Raw genomic sequence first — 23,812 nt, 5'->3', positions numbered from 1 at the left:
GATCCAAGGTAAAACAGCATGTTCATTGTTATGGGAGGCAGACCGACTTACAATTGAGTGAAGCCAAAGCTCCATAATCGAGTGTCTGGTGTCACATTGTGTAAAGAGAATATGATGACTTGTACAACATTATTTCAGTGGTACAGGGTGGCACACGAAATATCGGCCCCGAGTACTAGACTGCTCATTGTCGCCCACCAACTGTCATCTATTGTTTCGAAGTTGTTGTTTGCATTAGCTTATTTGTCATTTCTTCACTGCCAATTATTACATGTTTATCTATTCTATGCTCATAGCGGTCAACAAATCGTCCGTAATTGGTGAGCAATCTGTACACGGGGCCGGTTTTTGTGCGCCACCTTATATTATTTCGTAGCGATCAGCCACATAATACTACAGTTGGCTAAATGAGAGGTTTTGCAGAATCACGAAAATTACAAGTGTGTGAGAATTCTGTTATGAATAAAAACTCTGTACTCCAGGGGAGAGGAAAGTGCCCCTCTTGGCACCTCCCAGCTTCAGTCCCTATGCTACTAATTTTAAATTTTTCATAGGAACCATATACCAAGCGCAAATGAATGGTGAACAAGTAAAGATGAACGGTTCCCAAATAAGAGTGATCACCAGTGAACTAGTTCCCAAGGATGAACGACTTTGCCCATCTCTAAGAGTAAACATAGATGAAACTGGTCTCTGCTGGAAGGAGGTGCCTAAAAAAGTTTTACTGGGCATGAAGAGAGAATATTTCCTGGTTGTAAAGCCACCAAAGGTAAATTGACAGTGATGGTTGGTTTGAATGTAGCTGGTGATTGTAAATTAAAACCTCTCTCTAAAGCTGTGTTGCCTGTGATTTGGAAGCTGAATGCTGAAGCTTGGGGGCAGCTTCTTCCCCCCCCCCCCCCCCTTTTTTTTCTAATTTGGTCATTACTTCATACCTCAATACAGATATTATTGCCAATTACAACAAATCCTATTTAAAGTGATTCTGTTAATCGACAACATACCAGGTCCTTCTCCTGCTTCTATGATTAATTTTGATCGATATGTCAAAGTAGTATTTTTGCCACTGAATAGAGCCAGTTTGCTTCAACAGGTGAACCAAGGAGTTATTAAAACATTTAAAGCTTACTACATGAGACAACTGTTTCCACATCTGCGCAAAGCTATGAGACAAAACAAGCTCTCTGTCAGAGACTTTCGGAAGCAAATCAATGTTTTAATTGCTGTGAGAATTATTGATCAATTTCGGAATGAAGTTTCACAAAACACTTTAATTCACATCTGGAAAAACTGTGTCGATTTATTTTCACTTCTTAAATACAGGGGTAATCAGCACCAGGTCCTGATCAGATTGATAATGTGACAGAAGTCAATTTTACTGGATGATTGAATTGTTTGATTCACACAATTGGGAGCTGACGGTTGATGGGCTTATAGAAACGCATGAGCAAGAGCTGAACATTGAACAACCTGATTCCTCAGGCCCAGTTCAACCAGATGATCAATTGACAGCTCCAAACTTGACAGATGGCCTCAGTTCAATAGAAAAAGTTGAAAATTATAGAAAAAGTGGATTCAAACAAAATGCCCTTTCCTGCTTCAAAACAGGGAATAAAAAAATTTATTAGTGTGATACAACGAAATATTGTGCAGGAAGAATAAAAATTTGACACATCGCATGAAATTGTTAGTTTTAATGGAGCCTTCTATATCACAATAACTTAGCTTTACATCATTGTATGCAGTTATACTTTACAGTAACATAATGTAGTGTGTTATTGAACACTTTTAGTAAACATTTTCCTTCTAATTTACATTGTCATCTTTAGTGTCTCATCCCAATGGAATATAATTTGTACATATTTGTATGCAGAATAGATTACCATCTTATGCAGATTCAACTTACACAGTTATTGATCGGTCCCACCTATCGCACGATTCCGGGGTATTACAATATTTATAAAACAAGTTCTCTTCACATTTTTTAGCCAAGGGGGATGAAGATGTTTCTCTAAGTCCATCTGTACGCAGAACAACTGAAAAGGAACAGAACAGCCAGGTGATCTAGATTGGCAACTGATTGCTGACTGCCTGCTAATACAGTTCACAAATTGCTCAACTCTAAAGTGAGAAGCTGCAAAAACAACAAACAAAACTCTGTACTTCCAGAGAAACATAAACTGCAGGCTGTTGCTAACAGCAGAGGAACTGCAGCAGGCAGATTCAAAATTTATAGCTCTTTGTAGAAAGGCTGTCCAGCCCCTTAGATGGATGGTCAGCATGTCTGTCATGCAGCAGACCCAGGTTCACTTCCTGACCTGTCTGAAGATTTTTCTCCCATCGGGGAGTGGATGTTCTGTTGTCCTCGTCATCATTTCAACATCATTGGCATGCAAGTCGCCCAATGTGGTGTCAGCTGAAAAGAATTGCAGCTTACCGGCCAAACTTCCCCAGGTGGGACTCCAGGCCGTCAATGCCATGTGATCGTCACATCACGTAGACTGTCTAGGCCAGGGCTTCCCAACCTTTTCAGCAGGTTGACCCCTTCTTCAGTCGAAAATCGATGGCGGACCCCTAGTCAGTCAAGAGCACAGTAACTTTCAGTTTCAGAGCGAAACCCATGGGAACTGAAAGCTTCTTAATGCAAGTTCCATGTTCCCAATGATCCCCCCCCCCCTACCCCCCTCCCATCCCCCCCCACCCCCCCACCCCCCGAAGTATCAATAATCTTTGGTTTAGAGATGAATGAAAACAACTTGGTCAAAAATCGATTTATGAAATAGGTAGTGCACTGACAAAGCAAGTTTAACATTTAATGATGCCTGGGGCTACATACGTACCAGCGAGCACTGTGATTGGTCGACAAAGCTCGCTCCGTCATGGGTAAAAGTTTTCAGCGCATCTACCACCGTGAGTCGGCGCACAAACGACCCCCGTATTGTTGCGAAACAATCAGAGAAGCCGCATTCTCCGGCACTAAACAGTGTATGCGTTCTCACTTAGGAACTGCAATGGCTGCTTGGGAAGAAGACCTGAAGTAAATATACACGTATTTCACATGAAAAAAAGTGATGAATTTGATTTTCACATTTTTATTCAATAATTTTACTCATCATTTTACACGATCTGGTGAAGGGTGGCCGTGGACCGCCTAAAAAGAGCCGGCGGATCCCTAAGGGGGGCAATGCTACAGTGATTCAGTGTGTTGATTCCTACAGGCATTACTTTTATTTTCAAAAGCTAGATGTCTTGAGATTTGTATATGAATAAATATAATGTGGTGATTTGTGCTCCTTCAATCATTTGCATGTGAACCCCATTGTGTGTACTCATATTGGAGATATGTTGTTTTTCTGTTATTTTCCCACCATTTTCACTGTTTGTTTGCACAGAACAATGTAATTTTATGGAATGACAGAGTTGCTGCCAGTCTCACAAAAGAATACCCCCAGTATGATTTACATTTTTTTGTAAATTTGCTCCCATTGACGTACTGGTAGATTTATTTTTATGTATGTACACTACATAGTTTTCATACAAACTACTTTTCCCACTTCATACCGCTCTTTCTTTGTCAAATTATTGTTGCAGTAGCCTGGGAGCTTATAGTTGAATAAAATTGGATGTTTTTTGACTTCCCACACAAAGCTAACGTCCACAACCTGTTTGTTCATCCTCAGATTAAATCAGTAGAGAACTGCGTTTGAGACCACGATGCAACTCAGTGCTTGGCCATGTGGACACAAGTTTTTGGCAATTCACAGGTAGCACATTTCAAATAATTTACTGGCTAATCACTCTGCAGTCACACCATCTGTAGAGCCCGATTTAGCTAAACGGGAAGTGATTCAAAAAGTAACCATTTACCAATTCGCATTGTCAACAGGTTTCATTTCAATTGCTCCGTTTGCGGAGGGCCTAAAGATGAGCATGAATTCCATGTGTATGAACAAGAGATGTGAACTTCTGTTTGTGGTGCCAAGTTATTGTGATACCAAAACATGAATCATTTTCATCAGGTTACCCTCCATTCAGAGGCTGTTGCACGCAGCGACCATTATTTTGATTTTTAAATAATAGATTTCAGGTATCAGTCGTCCTTTGGAATTTTTATTGGCAGATCTAGATTTCGGCATTGAATTCAATGAACTGTGGACAACAGGTGTTACATGCACTGACCAAAAATGATAATGCACTGAGAGTGGCTAGTTTCTAGCCAATAAAAATTCCAAAGGACGACTGATAGCTGAAATATATTATTTACATATGGATCATTCTCTTTGAGTATTTACTACTTCGGTATGTGGTCCCTTATGTATATCGACAGGGTGGTCAGAAATAGTCTAAAAAACATGTAGGGATGTTCCAGGAGAGGTTGTGCTGAGAAGTAATTGTTACGAAGGAAATTCAGTATGTTGCACCAGTTCCGAATTATTTAGCATTGCATGCACAAACTCGAGTGATCCGCCAGATGCAATTGGTGTCAGTTGTTCTCATAGCGTAGATGATAGCGTACGAGACTTCTCAGCCTGTGGCTCAGGTTCAATTCATGCTACTGTCCTATGTCCAGTTTTTGTATTGCTCTCCTGTTTGGTTGTAGGAAACCAAACAAAGAACTCGTTTGGCAACTTCATCTCTGGTGGGCTGCTTGAATTTGTGCTCACAGTAGCCTGATTGACTCACTTCATTGCTAATTGACTTGGGAGTGGTGTAATGTATAGTTTTTTTTTCTTAGGAATTAGTTCTCCGTACATTATACCCTGCAGCACTCTTATAAGCTTTTCAGACTGTTCTGATAATGCTGTATAATGATGCAGTGGTGGCCTATCGCACCAAAATGTCCTTTATTAGTGGATACGAATCAAGGAATACTTTCATTAACGTATTTCAAGAAGTATTTCGGTAGATATTCATGGTATTTAGCACTGAAATCGGAATATTTTCAGAGACCTCAAATGTAATAGGGTGTTGATGCTATTACAAATGTTGCTGAATTCACTGAACACACACAGTTCCTCAAATCTAGCTCCAACTTATTCTCTTGTGAGAGTTAAATTCATTTTTTGTCATTATTGAGTGCGTTTGTTGTTATATGCATAAACGTGATAAAGCTTTTTTCTTCCAGTATGATCTGATGATTTATGTTATTTGTTCTAGGTTGCTCCATTTGCTGAGGATTTTGTTCTTGAGCAGGATACTCTCAACATTAAGAAAGAGGAGGTATGTGTGTGTCGTGTTGAGAGCCACAGATTATTTGATTTTTGTCAGTAATTTTCTCACCTGTCATGGAGTTCTTCATTTTGTGTATCTGTCGAGGTCTGGGGAACCAGACTGCACAAACTGGATGGTTATATTTAATTACTTTAATTATTTGTCAAGCATATAACTGAAGCACTAAATCTACATTTTTAACTAATTGGTCCCACTTGTACTCGGTGCTACGTTGAATTTACGTAGTCCACAACATGGACAACTGAAAATTTTCACTAATTTATAGTAGTTCAGGAATTATGAGTCCTCACTTGGAGCGAGTACTTACCTCTTCTTAGAAACAAAAGTGCAAAACTGTGCCAGTAGGAAAGTGGAATTTGCAAAAAAATTTGCAAAAAAAAAAAAAAAAAAATTCAATACTAACCTTATTACAAATTAACAGCTAATATGAGCTGTTTCAAATCTGAAAAGCTGGTGAATACTTCCAACTGATAATGTATTGTGAAACTAGAAGGGTAATGATTACTGTAACACAATTTGACAGATGACAATGCTTTGGGGGGAGGCGAGGGGGGGGGGGGGATGGTGTCACCAGTACATCAGTTTGCAGTCACACAAGCGACGATAACAAAATTCAAAAGATTAGAGAGACTTATCCTCAGCAATATCAACACAATTTCCACAACACGCATTACCAACAGATGGAGGGGACAGGGCCACATTATGCCACCGTCCTTAAAAAAATTTAAAAAACAAAATTCATTAATTGTTATTGATTTAACAGTAACAACATTTTTTAAAGAGGTGCTCATGTGTTAGTAGGATCCAGAACATTTAACTTTCTTGTAGTATACTCATAGCAATGCATGCCATGGCACTTTCAGCAATATGTACCACCAAGAGGGGGGGGGGGGGGGGGGGCAGGTTACTTTATGAACACCAAAAAAAAATATTTTAAAAAATATATTTTTCATTAATTTTTGTTGACTTTTACTCACAACATACCTGAAAATACTGAATACTAGCAAACCCATCAATGCTTTGCAATTGCTAAATATGTATGTGAATTGGATATACATCCTAAGCTGTTTCCCCAACTCTCTCTGCACATCTCTGCCTCCCCTCCCCCTCTGGCCATCTCCTCCTCCCACCTTCATATACATTTCCTTCCCCTCCCCCCCCCCCCCCCCCCCCTCTGTCATCTTGAGCATAATTTATTCTTATTGCAAATGAAACTGTGATTGGAAATTGACATCCCTTAAAATGAATGGTAAAGGAGTTGCGATCATACACTATGTGATCAAAAAGTATCCAGACACCTGGCTGAAAATGACTTACAAGTACATGGTGCCCTCCATCAGTAATGCTGGAATTCAGTATGGTGTTGGCCCACCCTTAGTCTTCATGACAGCTTCCACTCTTGCATCCATACATTCAGTCAGGTGCTGGGTTTCTTGGGGAATGGCAGCCCATTGTTCACGAAGTGCTACACTGAGGAGAGGTATCGATGTCAGTCAGTGAGGCCTCCCATGAAGTCGGCATTCCAAAATATTCCAGGGGTGTTCTATGGGACTCGAGTCAGGACTTTGTGCAGGCAGTCAAATTACAGGGATGTTATTGTTTTGTAACCTTTCTGCCAAAGGCCATACATTATGAACAGGTGCTCGATCATTTTGAAAGATGCAGTCACCATCTCCAAATCACTCTTCAGCAGTGGGAAGCAAGAAGGCGCGTAGGCCTGTGCTGTGATAGTGCCATGCAAAACAACAAGGGGTGTGCAAACCCCCTCCATGTAAAATGTGACCACACCATAAAACCACCGCCTCTGTATTTTACTGTTTGCACTTCACATGCTGGCAGATGATGTTCACTGAGCATTATCCATACACACACCCTGCTGTCAGATCACCACATTGTGTACCGTGATTCGTCACTCCATACAACATTTTTCCAGTGTTCAGTTGCCCAATGTTAATGCTCCGTACACCAAGCAGGGCGTTGTTTGGCATTTACCGGTATGATGTGTGGTTTATGGGCAGCCACTCGACCTACTTGGCAGTAGGTAGCATCACAATGCACCTAACTTGAAAAGTGCATGTTTTTTGGGGGTGTCTGGATACTTTTGATCACATATGAGACGGAATCCGAAATTTTCGGGACTGGTGCTGCCATCAGGAAAGTAGGAGAAGTAGGTCTTAGCACCACTAGGTGGCGAGAGCTGCATATCTGATGAGTCAGTGTGCAGAGTGGCATTCAGCTGGGAGGATGTGTTGTGTGTCCAGAGCGATTTCCATAATACTCTGATGTGTGGCGATTTTAGGATGGGTCTGTGAACAGAACAGGGGACCTTCATCTCAAAGACCCAAAAAAACGAGACAGGTGAAGAGCAAAGCGAAGAGCATGATCATTTTTTTCTTTGGTACCAAGGGAATTACACACAAAGAATTCGTCCCACCCAACCAAACAGTGAATTCCCCGTACTACTATGACCTTTTGCGATGGCTCCGTGGAAATGTGCGGCGACGACGGCCCGAACTTTGACGTCAAGTGAATTGGCTGCTGCATCACAACAACGCAACCTGTCACATGTCTTTGCTCACCAGGACCTTTTTGGCAAAAAACAACATGACGTTTGTACTCCACCCACCGTACTCGCCAGATTTGGCACCTTGTGACTTCGTGCTATTCCCAAAATTGAACTCAAGTTGAAAGGCCGTCAGTTCGACACTAGAGAGGATTCGAGTAGCGCTGCAAATGGGTATGATTACAAGGCTTCAGACGATTAAGATTCCGTAGTAGTATTTTAAGCATAGGTCAGTAAGCCAAAATACACTTTTTCTGTAAAACTGAAGGCAAAGGTGGGAACAATTGTTGTGTATATGATTTTAGTTCGAAATTTATTTGAGGGGAAAGAATATACATGAAACAGTTTCTCATGGTTTAAATGACTTGCAGTCATAGTTGAAACTGACTGCAGGAAAGAAAATGAACTGCAAGTTTTCACAGCACAGCTTTGTTTTTCTTGCAGTTGACTTTAAATGAAAAGCTGTACACTATCACTTAAAAAAAGTATTCAGTGTATGTCACTTCAATGTTTGTTAGTGTATCGTCTACAAATTTAAAGTAAATTGGTTAAGTACTCTTTGAAATATCTGGTAGCAGTGTTTCCTCTCTGTGTATTACATATATATTTATACAGGGTGTTACAAAAAGGTGCGGCCAAACTTTCAGGAAACATTCCTCACACACAAATAAAGAAAAGATGTTATGTAGACATGTGTCCGGAAATGCTTAATTTCCATGTTAGGGCTCATTTTAGTTTCGTCAGTATGTACTGTACTTCCTCGATTCACCGCCAGTTGGCCCAATTGAAGGAAGGTGTTGTTGACTTCGGTGCTTGTGTTGACATGCGACTCATTGCTTTACAGTACTAGCATCATTTCAGTTGAAGTATTCGTACACTTCTCAACAACAGATTCGGTGACCGATGGATTGGTAGAGGCGGACCAATTCCATGGCCTCCCCGCTTTCCTGACCTCAACGTTCTTGACTTACTGTTATGGCGGAATTTGAAAGCTCTCGTCTGCGCAACCCTGGTACCAAATGTAGAGACTCTTTGTGCTCGTATTGTGGACGGCTGTGGTACAATACGCCATTCTCCAGGGCTGCATCAGGGATTCCATACGACGGAGGGTGGATGCACGTATCCTCGCTAACAGAGGACATTTTGAACATTTCCTGTAACAAAGTGTTTGAAGTCACGCTGGTACGTTCTGTTGCTGTGTGTTTCCATTCCATGATTAATGTGATTTGAAGAGAAGTAATAAAATGAGCTCTAACATGGAAAGTAAGCATTTCCGCACACATGTCCACATAACATATTTTCTTTCTTTGTGTGTGAGGAATGTTTCCTGAAAGTTTGGCCGTACCTTTTTGTAACACCCTGTATATTTGTATATTGTATATACTACAAAGATGTATGGTCTATGTCTGTCTGAATGTTCATTAGAATATCATGTAAAAATTTCAAATGTAGTGCTATGTAATTTTATAGTATTTTGGTCACAACATTAGATGCCATGTTTTATATTACTGTGACCACCACCTATTGTCAGTTTCAGCATGCAATAGCCACTCATAGGCAGCAGGTGGCAGCACTAGCAGTGGAGGACATATAAAGCGTGTCGGGGGATGCAGAAAACAGTGCAATCGTTGTTGTAATGTGGAAACCTAGCAATTTATCTGATGTCGAAAAGGGATGACGATTGTCTTTCAGGCCAAGGGTGCAGGCATTTCCAAAACAGCTAAGAGTGTAAATTGTTTGCATCCGGCCGTGATGAAAGTACTCTGTGCGTGGCAAAATGGCGATATTGAAAACTGGTGCCGAGTAAACCCTGTTGCACCTTAAGCCATAGATGAGGGGTGAAGACAGCTGCGGAGATGCGTATGGGTGAATAAATGTGCAATTGTTGGGGAGCTGACAACTCAGATGAACTGAGGTTCCACCAACAGTGTCTTCTCAGTGACTGTTCATTGAACATGCCCCCCTGCAACAGGCACCTGGTTCTTGCACCCATGCTGACTGCTGTTCATTGGCAATGAAGGCTGGAATTTCCATGTCATTACTGAACTGGGCATCCACTGAGTAATGGCAGGTGGTCTTTCCAGATGAATAGCATTTTATGCTCCATCAGTCAGATGGCAGTTCGTGCCTATGGTGTGAAACATCTTAAAGGAAAATTACTTACTTACTCACTGGTCATACCGGACTCGAGAGTCCATTACCGCAGCAACGTATTTTCGCCATCTGTCCCTGTCTTGGGCTATTTCCTTCCATTCACCTTCAATACCTAGGCTCCTCAAATCGGCCTTCAAATTGTGCTCCCACCCACGCCTCGGTCTCCCCACAGGACGCTTTCCTTCTAGGTGCCCTACCAGTACTCTGCGCGCTGCCCTGCCCTCATCCATTCGAGCTACGTGACCCACCCATCACAGCCTACGTGATTTAGTAATACTGATTGTCACGGCTCGAATAGAGTTCGTGAACCTCTTCGTTGTGCAGTTTTCGCCACTCTCCGCTAATGTCATCCCCTTTTGCTCCAAAAATTTTCTTCAAAATTTTGTTTTCAAATACTCAAAAGGGCTTTTCATTTTGCACAGTGAGAGACCAAGTCTCACACCCGTACAGCATAACTGGTAGGATAATAGTTTTGTATATTCTAATCTTTAAATTCCTAGACAATATCCATGATGAAAATAATCTATTTAGTGAGAAGTAGCACGCATTTCCCGCCCATAATCTCTCCTTCAGTTCGGATTCAATCTCATTTCTCGAAGTGATGTCCACGCCTAGATACTTAAATGTGTTCACTTTTTCAAACTGCGTGTCTCCAACTCTTAACATTTCCTGATCTACTGCTGTTGGCATTCTAGTAGTAACCAGGTATTTAGTTTCGTCTTCACTTATCCTTAGACCTACATCTTCACTAGCCTCGATTAATGCATTCGCATTTGCTGTTACAGATTCTTTCCTATCGCTAATGGTGTTTAGATCATCTGCATACCCTACTATCTTAATATTTCCATTAGCTCCACACCCTCTGAATTATCTGCTGCCATTCGCACAGTATATTCTAGGACTAAATTAAAAAGTAGCAGAGACAGGGCATCTCCCTGCTTAAGTCTGTTCTTTATTACAAATTCTTCTGACACCAATTTCCCCACGCCTACTCTACCTTTTGTGTTTTTCAAACTCGCTTCTATAAGTCTAACATACTTCTTTGGTATTCCAAGTTTCAAAACAATTCTGTACAATTTTGACTGCAATACTGAATCATATACTTTTGTAAAATCTATGAAAAGATTATGAACTGGTTTATTGTATTCCCATTTCTTTTCCAAAATTTGACACAGGGTGAATATTTGGTCTATAGTTGATCTGTTCCTCTGAAAGCCGGCTTGGTAAAACCCCGCAATTTCATCTGCATATGGTGTAAGCCTGCTTAGCAGAATATTCGAGAAAATTTTGGAACATACTGGTAATAGCGATATCCCTCTATACCGTATTTACTCGAATCTAAGCCGCACCTGAAAAATGAGACTCGAAATCAAGAAAAAAAAATTTCCCGAATCTAAGCCGCACCTGAAATTTGAGACTCGAAATTCAATGGGAGAGAAAAGTTTTAGGCCGCACCTCCAAATCGAAACAAAGTTGGTCCATTGTGATATGAGACACAATTTAGGTCGAATGAATGACGATACAGCTACAGTAGTTTGGTTCGAGTCGTAAGCTTAGCAGTTAAGCTTCACCAGGTAGCCATTGCTATGCCTCAGGTGCCCCATCGGTATTTATATGGGTACCCTTCCTTTTTCACGTGCTTCATCTGGTTTGAATTGATTGCTTATTTTTCTTTGATCTGATAAGCGCCGTTTTCTTTGTTATAGGTGTTTACATCACTCTAAGCTAAAAATGCATTACTGTACTGTGTCATGCATTGTTTGTCGCATTCTGATAGTGCGTGTTTACGGCCTGTCGCCGCTCGCGGCATGGCTTGCTTTTGTGCGCGCTAGCGCCGCTTACAACAAAAAAGAGGCGAATCGTCTCATTAGCGAAGCAATATCAAGTTGTTACTTACACTGCTGCTTTCTTTGAGAATGATCAACAAGAACCAAATAATAGGCTGCGTATGATAGAACACATTCTGAACGAGAGTTAGGCGAAAATTTTTCTCCGTTTGAAAATCTTTGCGGCCGCTTCTTTAGTACATCAAATTCTGCACAGAAATTAGTCATCTTAGATTTAAAAATCTAGTCAGTTGCCGTGCTTCATTTCTGACTGTATCACTATTAGGCATAAGAATAATACGAATATCAACATGACACGATAAGTATATTTTTCTGCGTTTGCTGTTGTCTCACTCTAGTTTCGTAGTTTATTAGGCAGACAGGATTTAAATGAGATAGCAACAAACACGGAAGAATACATGGCAAAATGTTTATATTCGTATTATTCTTATGGTGAATGGTGAAGAGAATACTACTTGTGATTCACATTTCATCAGGTTACTATTAGCAACCATCTCTTCTCACAGTTAGGAAAAAATTCAGAACGTAGAGTTGGCCATATTGAAAAACATCCCAGTCTTGCCAGTCGGATTTTCGTAGTACATTGAAATTCTACTACATTCGTAGATGAACAATACGGAATTTGTATTTACTTCGTTAGATAATGTATGAAAATGCAGTGGTCTAAACTCGGGGCAGAGAAAAAAAAGCTCGTCTTCCACCTCTTTTTTTTTTTAGAAACTGACGCAGAGGTTTTGGCGCCAGTATTTATCTTTGTGCCTACAAAGCATGCCTGTGTAGCGCTACATATATTCGACGGCAGAAGTTAGTTGTGGCGGCACCTACCAACATTTTTCAGAACTTCCGCTTTCTTTGCACTCGATTCTAAGCCGCAGGCGGTTTTTTGGATTACAAAAACCGGAAAAAAAGTGCGGCTTAGATTCGAGTAAATACAGTAATTACTCCAGCCATTTTGTCACCTTTATTAAAAATTGGGATCAGAATCGACTCCTGCCACTCTTCAGGTATCATCTCTGACTTCCATACTTAAGTTGTCACTTTGTGAACTACTTCCACCAATTTCTGCCCCCCATTTTTAACTAATTCTGCAGTTATGCAGTGTGATCCTGGTGCTTTATAGTTTTTCAATTTGTTGATTGCATCTCTTACTTCCTTTAACGTTGGCTCAGATATCTGGGGTTCTGCTGTATGTATTTCGTACGCCTGCTCATTTCCTGCTTCCTGGTGTGCATTTAATAGATGCTCAAAATACGCCCTCCATTTACTTAATATAGCACTGGGGTCTGTCAGTATTCCCCCAGCATCCCCTGCAAAAATCGGTGGAAGGGTCCAGGCCAGAGGAAGAAGCGTTGTGGTCGGGAGAATGTTTTTGTGGCAATCCCTGGATGGTCTTGTCATTCTCTGGCAGCCACAGTGGATCAACACAAGTATGCCTCTATCCTTGGGGACCATGTTCATCTCTAGATGCAGTATGTTTTTCCTCGGCTTGGTAACATCTATCAGCGGGACAATGTGATGTGTTACGCAGCTCGCAGTGTACATATGTGCTTTAAAGAGCACCAAGATGAGTTTACCACACTTCCCTGGCCAAAAAACTCCCCAGACTGAAACCTAATTGAAAATCTCTGTTCGCGTCATGGATCCGCAACTGAGAAATGTAGCAGAGGTGGCCACTGAGCAAGAGTCAGCTGGCTCCACATCCCTGTTGGTACCTTCCAGAACCTTATTGACTCTCTACTAGCATGTCTTGCAGCAGTCTGCTCCGCAAAAATGGTTATTCAGGCTTTTGGCAGGTGGTCACATTAATGCAATTCGGCAATGTGGTAGTATTACAGTAGATTGATAATTTTTACTTTTTGGATCATCTGACTGCAACTGAATGAAACACAATTTTCGTGCCATACACGTTTCGCCTTTATTCTCTGCAGGGCATCTTCAGTGACAGGTCGTGTGGACGATTTCCTACATATTACACTTGTGTTCCATTTTGGGTACCGTTCCTCTTCTTATAAATGCCTCTTGAGGTTTTTTTGTATGCATCAAAACAAGCATTCAATTCCTAGTGCTGTGAAATGTGTTTCTCTCTGTAATTCATTGTCTGAATGAATGGGAGGGTAGAGTGTCGTTCACCATTTTACTGCCATCCCTTTGTGCTCAGTTGGTGCTTTTTAAGTACAAGGTGAACCCATTCAGAGACTTCACAAATCTGTTCATAATAACTGCACTACACCCAGCAGATGGTCTTGTCCGCAACTTTCAGGACAACCAGTTTCTCGTCACAAGGGAAAAGAGGTGCCATTCTATTGGATTCCTTGTTGTGTAGGAAACAGACGTAGCAATTGAGTGGAGTTTTATCAGTTTATACAATTTATTCTTTCCTTACACAACTTCTTTCAGAGGTTTCCACCCCTCTGAGGTAATTTTTGAAATTTGATCACAAATTATGTAGCTTAATTTTTATTACAAAGTTCAAATATAATCTAGAAATTTTCAGCAGTCTCCCTGTAAGCCCTACTTTTTACATCCTGGTTCGTGTAATGTTCATGGGTCAATTCCCATAAACAAAGTCCTTCATAGTACAGTTGTATAAGTTTTTTTCCATGCAGGCATTGGTCCATTCCTTCCTCATACTGTATGCAACTAAAACTTGTTGTCACTTGAAAACCAGATGAAAACTCGCGGAATTTCTGAATGTGACTAGTCACAACTGCATGTGCTTACCCAACTACTGAAGAGGAGCCATCGGTTCTGAGAACTGTAGCAGACAGGCTTCAAGATCATATCTCCATTAATGCAGAGGTGGGGACTGCAAGTGTTTGCAATTGATCGAGAATATCTGTGGCACGTTGCTAAAGTCCACTAATTTGTGGGCAGCTTATGTCACAGGTCAGGAGGACAGTGGTAGGATGTGATAAATAGAGTGGCTGGAAATTAGAGAGAACAAACTTGTGACAGTTAAACAAACTGTGTTGCTGTGGCATACTTCTCTCCAGTCACTCAGACAAAATAAAAATACCTGAAAATATTTGTATAGCACACTGCCACTTCAGCCACAATTCCCCCCAATGTCATAAAGAGCCTCTATAATATGACACCTGTGGCAACGGAATATACCATACTTTAAATGAATGTTATTTGAATGCTGATAAATGGCCATTAAATGGTTTTTGGCTGGAGACTCCCTATTTTAACTGATGATCGGAATAGTATAGCACGGGTTTTAAAGTTTTGTGAGGAATCAAAACTCCTTCCTCAGTTGATAAGGAGCATATTTTAACATTTAAGGGCCTGTCTTAACCCTTTAGTGCATGCACCATTTATCATAACATGAGCGGGCACGCGGCCCACTTTGTATGCAGAATCACAGTTTAATAAAACAGCGATAAGATAAACTTAAGTTGTAAGAGCCAAATCACTGCTTAATAAAACAATAATAATAAAAAAAAAACTTTAATTATGTCATTCTGTTGCCGCGTATGGGTGTTATCCCGCAGTAAAGAACTACTCAAAAGAATTAAACAGTACAGTTGTGTCAGATCCCTGCCAACCGCTTATTTGATTGCTAATTATCTCGTAGATAACTGCCACTTTGTGTGGGATTGTGCTGCTAGCTCAGAATCTGGGTAATTTTTTTACATGGACATACATTTTTTTCCCTCCTGTACCCCACTAATTATTTTATATTACTGCTGCTCTCTTGGACATATGATAACACAACTTATCACTGTTAGCTGAAGCAATAACGAAGGAATAGGTACAGGCTCACAGTTGTAAAACAGGGGAATGGTACAAGTGAACGTCTCACTTTATACATATGTGCGCTCACTGGAGGTTCAATGCGTTTGGTGGTCAGTCAGCTGCCTGTCTCAGGTGGTGATTGTTAGTGGTTTTATTCAGTTGTTCTTTTTGTCACTGCGCACGCCCATGAGGCCCCCCCCCCCTCCCCCAAACACACACACACACACACACACACACACACACACACACACACACATTATTCTTTGTTCTAATGTACTACACCTGAAAAATTTGAATTTGGTACAGATTTGAATTCTACTTCAAAATGTTAAAATTCAAAATTACCTAGTAAATGCAAATTCGAAGCAAATTGTATCCATATGAACAGTTTTACCAGAGAAAATTGGAAATAACTTCATTTTCTGCATATGAATATCAAAACTGTAACCAATTCTCTTTTACTGGTACTTCACATCATGTCATGAAGCTCACTTTGCAAAGATAATGTGTGTAAAAACATGTTTGCAAAATAAAAAGTGCATGATGCAACAACGTACCAGTGTACCGTATGCTCTAGTACTCAGCCAGTTGCGGAAGTTTAATGGTTTGTACAAAATACTCAGTGCATAATGCAATGTAGAGCTTTACAACAGAAAAATATGATATTGTCTGTTAGTTAAAGTTAAAATGTTGGTACTGTGCAGACAATTTGACACGGAAGTTTCAGGTGGCTGGTGTTTTGAAGTATGGTTGGGCCAATACTGGGAGAATCTGGGCCCGAACTACCTCATTTATGACACTGCCAGCTTCGGCAAGCAATTCTCCTATAGCTTTTATGGAACGCTTTATGTTGTGCATTGCTCATAGTTGTCTTATTTTGAAATGGGTTTAATGACTAATAGTGTTCCATCACAGAGTTTGATTATGGCCATCACAACACCAGAAGCGACCGGCACAACTCCAGAAGGTATCAGTGATTCCTGTGACCGAATGTCAGTTCTGCTTTTCCAGAAACATGAAACACATGTATAGGCTGGCTGCCGTATCTTTATTGTTGTCAGGTATGCGTTGCATAGCTATGAGTGCACATGAAAGGTCAAAATCAACATTCTGCAGAGTTTGTAATTATCAAAATTGGTACAAAAAGAAAAATGATATGGAGAAACACTATGCATCTTAGAAGTGTTCTGTTCACCAGTGGGGGAAAAGCCACTGCTTCTCAGCAGTTCCTCTCATTTGTTGGAAACTTAGAGGCAAAAGAAGACAACAAGCAAAGATCATTTTGGAAAAAAAACTGTCAAAATTTTTGCAAAACAAAAAAAAACAGCTTTTTTAACAGTCTGTTTCTGAGCATTATTTATTTTCAATGTATTGGAAATAACAGCCAGCCAGTTGCAAAATACAAATTTATTAAACCTTGACCACGGTTCCGACAGTTTTAAAACGATCGTCTTCAGAAGATATATTACACAGAATCACATATTATCTGTACCCAGTGTGGGAGCCACTGGTGCTGTCATGTACACATGTGTCTCATCCACTTGATCACCGTTTAAGATGGATGATTTAGAAGTAGTAGCTCTCTACTGTGGAGCTTTGTCGTAAAACTTATTGTCAAATGTGTGGCATTTTAATAAGTTTAAAGACGAAACTCTGTAGTTGACAGTACTACTTTTATAGCATATATTTTAAATGTTGATTAAGTGAGGGAGGGTTGACAAGAGCAAGCTGCAAGAAGGGATAGCTATTGCAAAGAAGGTGGGCCATTAGCTCTCTTTTGAAGTTTGAAATGGTTTTAATTTCTCTAATCTTTTGAGGAAGATTGCTCCAAAGTCAGATTTCTGATACAGAATGTGATTTACAGAGCATAGCAGTGTTGTGTAGTAGTAGTAGTAGTAGTAGTACAGAATTTTGCTTTGTTCAGAATGAGTATTTCTGCTGCATTTTTCAGATAGTGATGTAAGGGTTGAAGATAAATAGGAAGGAGTACAATGACTGAGATTGTGATATAGCTAACACAGGGTATGGTGTTCTCTTCACTTATCAGCATGTTGTGTTGTTGTGGTCTTCAGTCCTGAGACTGGTTTGATGCAGCTCTCCATGCTACTCTATCCTGTGCAAGCTTCTTCATCTCCCAGTACCTACTGCAACCTACATCCTTCTGAATCTGCTTAGTGTATTCATCTCTTGGTCTCCCTCTACGATTATTACCCTCCACACTGCCCTCCAATGCTACATTTGCGATCCCTTGATGCCTCAAAACATGTTCTACCAACCGATCCCTTCTTCTAGTCAAGTTGTGCCACAAACTTCTCTTCTCCCCAATCCTATTCAACACCTCCTCATTAGTTACGTGATCTACCCACCTTATCTTCAGCATTCTTCTGTAGCACCACATTTCGAAAGCTTCTATTCTCTTCTTGTCCAAACTGGTTATCGTCCGTGTTTCACTTCCATACATGGCTACACTCCATACAAATACTTTCAGAAATGACTTCCTGACACTTAAATCTATATTTGATGTTAACAAATTTCTCTTCTTCAGAAACGATTTCCTTGCCATTGCCAGTCTACATTTTATATCCTCTCTACTTCGACCATCATCAGTTATTTTACTCCCTAAATAGCAAAACTCCTTTACTACTTTAAGTGTCTCATTTCCTAATCTAATCCCCTCAGCATCACCCGATTTAATTTGACTACATTCCATTATCCTCGTTTTGCTTTTGTTGATGTTCATCTTATATCCTCCTTTCAAGACACTGTCCATTCCGTTCAACTGCTCTTCCAAGTCCTTTGCTGTCTCTGACAGAATTACAATGTCATCGGCGAACCTCAAAGTTTTTAATTCTTCTCCATGAATTTTAATACCTACTCCGAATTTTTCTTTTGTTTCCTTTACTGCTTGCTCAATATACAGATTGAATAACATCGGGGAGAGGCTACAACCCTGTCTCACTCCTTTCCCAACCACTGCTTCCCTTTCATGCCCCTCGACTCTTATAACTGCCATCTGGTTTCTGTACAAATTGTAAATAGCCTTTCGCTCCCTGTATTTTACCCCTGCCACCTTCAGAATTTGAAAGAGAGTATTCCAGTCAACATTGTCAAAAGCTTTCTCTAAGTCTACAAATGCTAGAAACGTAGGTTTGCCTTTTCTTAATCTTTCTTCTAAGATAAGTCGTAAGGTTAGTATTGCCTCACGTGTTCCAACATTTCTACGGAATCCAAACTGATCTTCCCCGAGGTCCGCTTCTACCAGTTTTTCCATTCGTCTGTAAAGAATTCGTGTTAGTATTTTGCAGCTGTGGCTTATTAAACTGATAGTTCGGTAATTTTCACATCTGTCAACACCTGCTTTCTTTGGGATTGGAATTATTATATTCTTCTTGAAGTCTGTGGGTATTTCGCCTGTCTCATACATCTTGCTCACCAGATGGTAGAGTTTTGTCATGACTGGCTCTCCCAAGGCCATCAGTAGTTCTAATGGAATGTTGTCTATTCCCGGGGCCTTGTTTCGACTCAGGTCTTTCAGTGCTCTGTCAAACTCTTCACGCAGTATCTTATCTCCCATTTCATCTTCATCTACATCCTCTTCCATTTCCATAATACTGTCCTCAAGTACATCGTCCTTGTATAAACCCTCTATATACTCCTTCCACCTTTCTGCCTTCCCTTCTTTGCTTAGAACCGGGTTGCCATCTGAGCTCTTGATATTCATACAAGTGGTTCTCTTCTCTCCAAAGGTCTCTTTAATTTTCCTGTAGGCAGTATCTATCTTACCCCTAGTGAGACAAGCCTCTACATCCTTACATTTGTCCTCTAGCCATCGCTGCTTAGCCATTTTGCACTTTCTGTCGATATCATTTTTGAGACGTTTGTATTCCCTTTTGCCTGCTTCATTTACTGCATTTTTATATTTTCTCCTTTCATCAATTAAATTCAATATTTCTTCTGTTACCCAAGGATTTCTATTAGCCCTCGTCTTTTTACCTACTTGATCCTCTGCTGCCTTCACTACTTCATCCCTCAGAGCTACCCATTCTTCTTCTACTGTATTTCTTTCCCCCATTCCTGTCAATTGTTCCCTTATGCTCTCCCTGAAACTCTCTACAACCTCTGGTTCTTTCAGTTTATCCAGGTCCCATCTCCTTAAATTCCCACCTTTTTGCAGTTTCTTCAGTTTCAATCTGCAGTTCATAACCAATAGATTGTGGTCAGAATCCACATCTGTCCCTGGAAATGTCTTACAATTTAAAACCTGGTTCCTAAATCTCTGTCTTACCATTATATAATCTATCTGATACCTATTAGTATCTCCAGGATTCTTCCAGGTATACAACCTTCTTTTATGATTCTTGAACCAAGTGTTAGCTATGATTAAGTTATGCTCTGTGCAAAATTCTACAAGGCGGCTTCCTCTTTCATTTCTTCCCCCCAATCCATATTCACCTACTATGTTTCCTTCTCTCCCTTTTCCTACATGTAGCACGATAATTGTTTATAGACAGGACTGTTGAAACAGCGTACATAACAAATGTATTGCACACAAGCATTCATCGCCATTTAAAGCCGACGTTGAGCTCTCATAGGAAAGTCCTTGAAGACTAGGTTGATGGGGATTATAAGTGACTCTACAAGTTTGTTTTTAAGCTCGACTGCTGTAGTGAATGAAATGATGCTGATACCTTCTTACAGACTGTAGTTGTGTGTTCAGTCCAGTCTAGGTGATGGTCCAGAATCATCCCCAAATTCTTTACAGAAGAAGAAAAGGAGATGTCTGTGCTTTAACAATTTGTCTTCCGACACATAGCATAATAAACTTTCAAAGGTTTGGGTCTAATCACTTACAAACAAACAAAATTTAGACCCAAATTTTGCGTAAATTACTGTGAACTTTGCCAAAAATAGGTACTGAATTTTCAGGTTCCTAGTAATGGAAATATTGTGAGGCTATCTAAATTCTGATGGAGCTGAACTTCTCTTGCTGACAGGTTTCTGTGATGTGAAAATTACGTTATGAACAGCAACATTTCCATTACACAACAACAGCCATGAGACAAACATATTTCAGTTTTCTGGGCATCATAAATGCCATGTTTTTTTTTTTTTTTTAACCAACTTATAGGTCTCCAGAAGAAGACCACTATAAGTGTGGCCAAAACATTCGTTTCTCCAGAACAGATGTTTACATAATGACTTGGTACGATACTCAGAAAACTTTTATGTCAACTGACTCTGGCCACAGAAGCTTATGCAATTATATTCCTCTATCTACAGTACAAACACATTCTGGGAATGGTGGTTTTGTCAGTTTGAACAGACATATAGGATCTTCACACTGTGGTATCTTGAAATCAACGTGAAAGATAGTGTGAGAAGCTTACTCAGTTTGAGTACTGCAGTGTATGAAAATGACAGTTGTAAAATTAGTATTACAAGGATAAAAATAAATGTCGTGTAACTAGGGCCTCCTGTCGGGTAGACGGTTCGCTAGGTGCAAGTCTTTAGATTTGATGCCACTTCAGCGACTTGTGCATCAATGAGGATGAAATGGTGCTGATTAGGACAACACAGCACCCAGTCCCTGAGTGGAGAAAATCTCCAACCCAGCAGGGAATCGAACCTGGGCCCTTAGGATTGACATTTTCGCACTGACCACTCAGCAGCTAACGGCGGTGGACATTACGAGGATAATCCAGAAAGTAACAACTGTTAGGCTTGAATAAATTCGAGAAACATAGTTCATAAACAGAAACTATGTCACTTACCTGTACAAAATGAAAGCTTACTTTATTTCTCTACACAGTCCCTTCCATTATTTAAGCATTTGCTGCATGTGACCATGAACTTTAGACTCCCCATGTTGCAGGTGACTGCACCCAGTCCACTAAGCCAGTTCTCTGCATTCTTCTGCACAATATCAATGTCGTCATTATTCCTACCCAGGAACTACTAGAGTTTGGTGAAGTAGCGTCTTACACTATTTTGATCCCCACACAGTTCTTCAAATTATATGTGACTGTGTACAGGTGTCTGGGTCGTGTTTCATCACACACATATTTTTTGTTTGTTGTTCAGTGGTTCACACCATATCTCATTTGTTACTGTGTCACTATAAACGTTCTTCAGTTGATGGTATATTTTTGCAGAACGCTCGGCAACAACAACAACAACAACCAGTAAACTAATGGCAGCTGAAGGCATCATAAAAAAAAAAAAAAAAAAACACTAATGAACTTCAAGTGTTACTCACACAGCACTGACAAGGGAACGTTAAGGCCTGGCCTTCTTAATCTTTTACAAATTTATAGGATTGGAACCTTGGCATCCGTACATCAGTTTCCTAAAGCAGTACAACAAAATTCTCAAAGAGACTTGAAAAAGTGTCGTCGTTATCAGCAGTAGCTGAATCAATAGTGTAAAAGTCTGGTAATTTTATAGTCACTAGTTCGAATCTCACTAATGTTGAGTAATTATTTTTACTTTTATTTCAGTTGCATATTTGCTAACAAATGAAAATGGGAATTAACTGGTGATGTATCTGGGTATAAATATGTGGTGATTATTTGTCTTTGTCATGCAGGTCCTATAGCTGTTGCTGCAATCCGCATATGTCGCCAGACATCTTTATATCAGCATTCTTCCTCATCCTCTTCCATTCCTCTTCTCTCCTTTATTTCTTGGATACCGTGTAGCAGCCTATTTCACAGTCTTCCTCACGTTTCTTTCAGGAGGTTGCCATTAACACTCTCAGCACCGTTACAATACTTGTTGATGTCTGCAGAATCCAGGCAATTATAGCCATGTTCAGAAATTTATGCTTCGGAAGTATGGAACATACAAATTCAAAATTAACACTATTTGAAGCCCATTTTGTCTTATTTAATATACAACTATGAATAAAATCCTGTCTGGTATAACATGGACAAATTGTATTATTATATGTGACATTGTTTTTATAAAATTAAGAGTGTTATACATTCGTATAAGTAGAGTAAATGAGTTCATAAATACCTAATGATCAGTGATGAATTTTGTATTTACATACAATAGCACTTTCTACATTTATCCAGTATTTTCTTATGCAATATTTTAAAACAGGTTTCCATACATAACGCCATACAGCACTGTTTGCACTGATAACGTGTCGCCTTGCAGGATGCTTTCCCACTTCCTTTTTTTGATTTTGAAGAACAAACATAAAGTACTTGGGAGGCATATTTTTTGCTCGTGGGTGGAAATGTTGCAGGAAATGTGTCTTTGTCAGTCAGCTTACAGGTCCATTTTGGCAATTTGGAGCTGTTGGCAAGATTGGCAATGAAATAAGTTACTGTCACTTTCTTGATCTGAAATGAACAGCATAACCAAAATTCATTTGATACGCCTAGTAGGAGCACATAAAAAAATTTCTGCCACCATTTTACAATGCTTTGCCTGAACACATTGTACTGCAGTTGCCTTTAAAGGCACTTGTGTCGTCCAAATCATTTTCACTATCTGGAGCATCAACAGTGTCTCCCAGATTCAGCAAATCGGCAATTTCTTCATTATATAAACCACAGCACACCATTTCTCTCACACAGAATACTAATAATGTACTCTAACTGCAAGCAAAAACAGTGATTCATAACGAACAAAATACCACAAAAACAAGATGCAGATTCACATCATCTATCCATGCAACTAACAAATAACAGTGTAAACATCATATATTGATAGTCAGAGGTGCAAAAACAAGAAGCTGCACTTTTTAATCAATAAAATACCCTGGCTCGTAGAAAATACGGGCTTGGCACTTTTGGAAGGGAGTGCAACCCGTGGAATCTACGGACTTGGCTTGACTCTGAGAGCTAAAGTACTCGCTTCAGCCATCTGTCTTATCCCATTCTTATAACATGACCTAACCATCCTACCTGACTTTCTTATATTCTGTTAGTAATACTATAATGGTCTACATCCTATCTCTAATTTCCTCACTTCTTCCATGGTTAAATCGGGAAATTCTGTGTGCTCCTCTCAAGTGTTCCATTTCTAAATGTCCAAGTGTGTCTTTGTTTCTTTTTGTGTGTCTCTAACACTCCCTGTCATAAATTGTTATTGGTACCATGATGGCTGATGATTATGATGATAGGTTTGAGGGGCACTCAACTGCACAGTCATCAGTGCCCGTACAAAGTCCCAATTTTTACACAGTCCACTTTTTTTACACAGTCTAGTCTACCCACTGTCATGGTTGTTGTTGTTGTTGATGATGATGATGATGATGATGATGATG

General features: G+C 40.0%; 1 protein-coding gene across 1 annotated transcript in view; it reads left to right on the top strand.

The window, feature by feature from the left end:
• The window catches only part of LOC126212957 (uncharacterized), a 386,808-nt gene that overhangs the window by 250,128 nt on the left and 112,868 nt on the right, over positions 1–23,812 (top strand). The window contains exon 4 of the mRNA XM_049940483.1: positions 5,158–5,220. Within this exon, the coding sequence (XP_049796440.1) occupies positions 5,158–5,220 (63 nt within the window). The remainder of the gene's footprint in view (positions 1–5,157; positions 5,221–23,812) is intronic.

The sequence above is a fragment of the Schistocerca nitens genome, chromosome 11, assembly GCF_023898315.1.
Source record: "Schistocerca nitens isolate TAMUIC-IGC-003100 chromosome 11, iqSchNite1.1, whole genome shotgun sequence".
Classification (NCBI taxonomy): domain Eukaryota; kingdom Metazoa; phylum Arthropoda; class Insecta; order Orthoptera; family Acrididae; genus Schistocerca; species Schistocerca nitens.
Note: the sequence above shows the minus strand (reverse complement) of the source record. Positions and strands in the feature narration are given on the sequence as shown.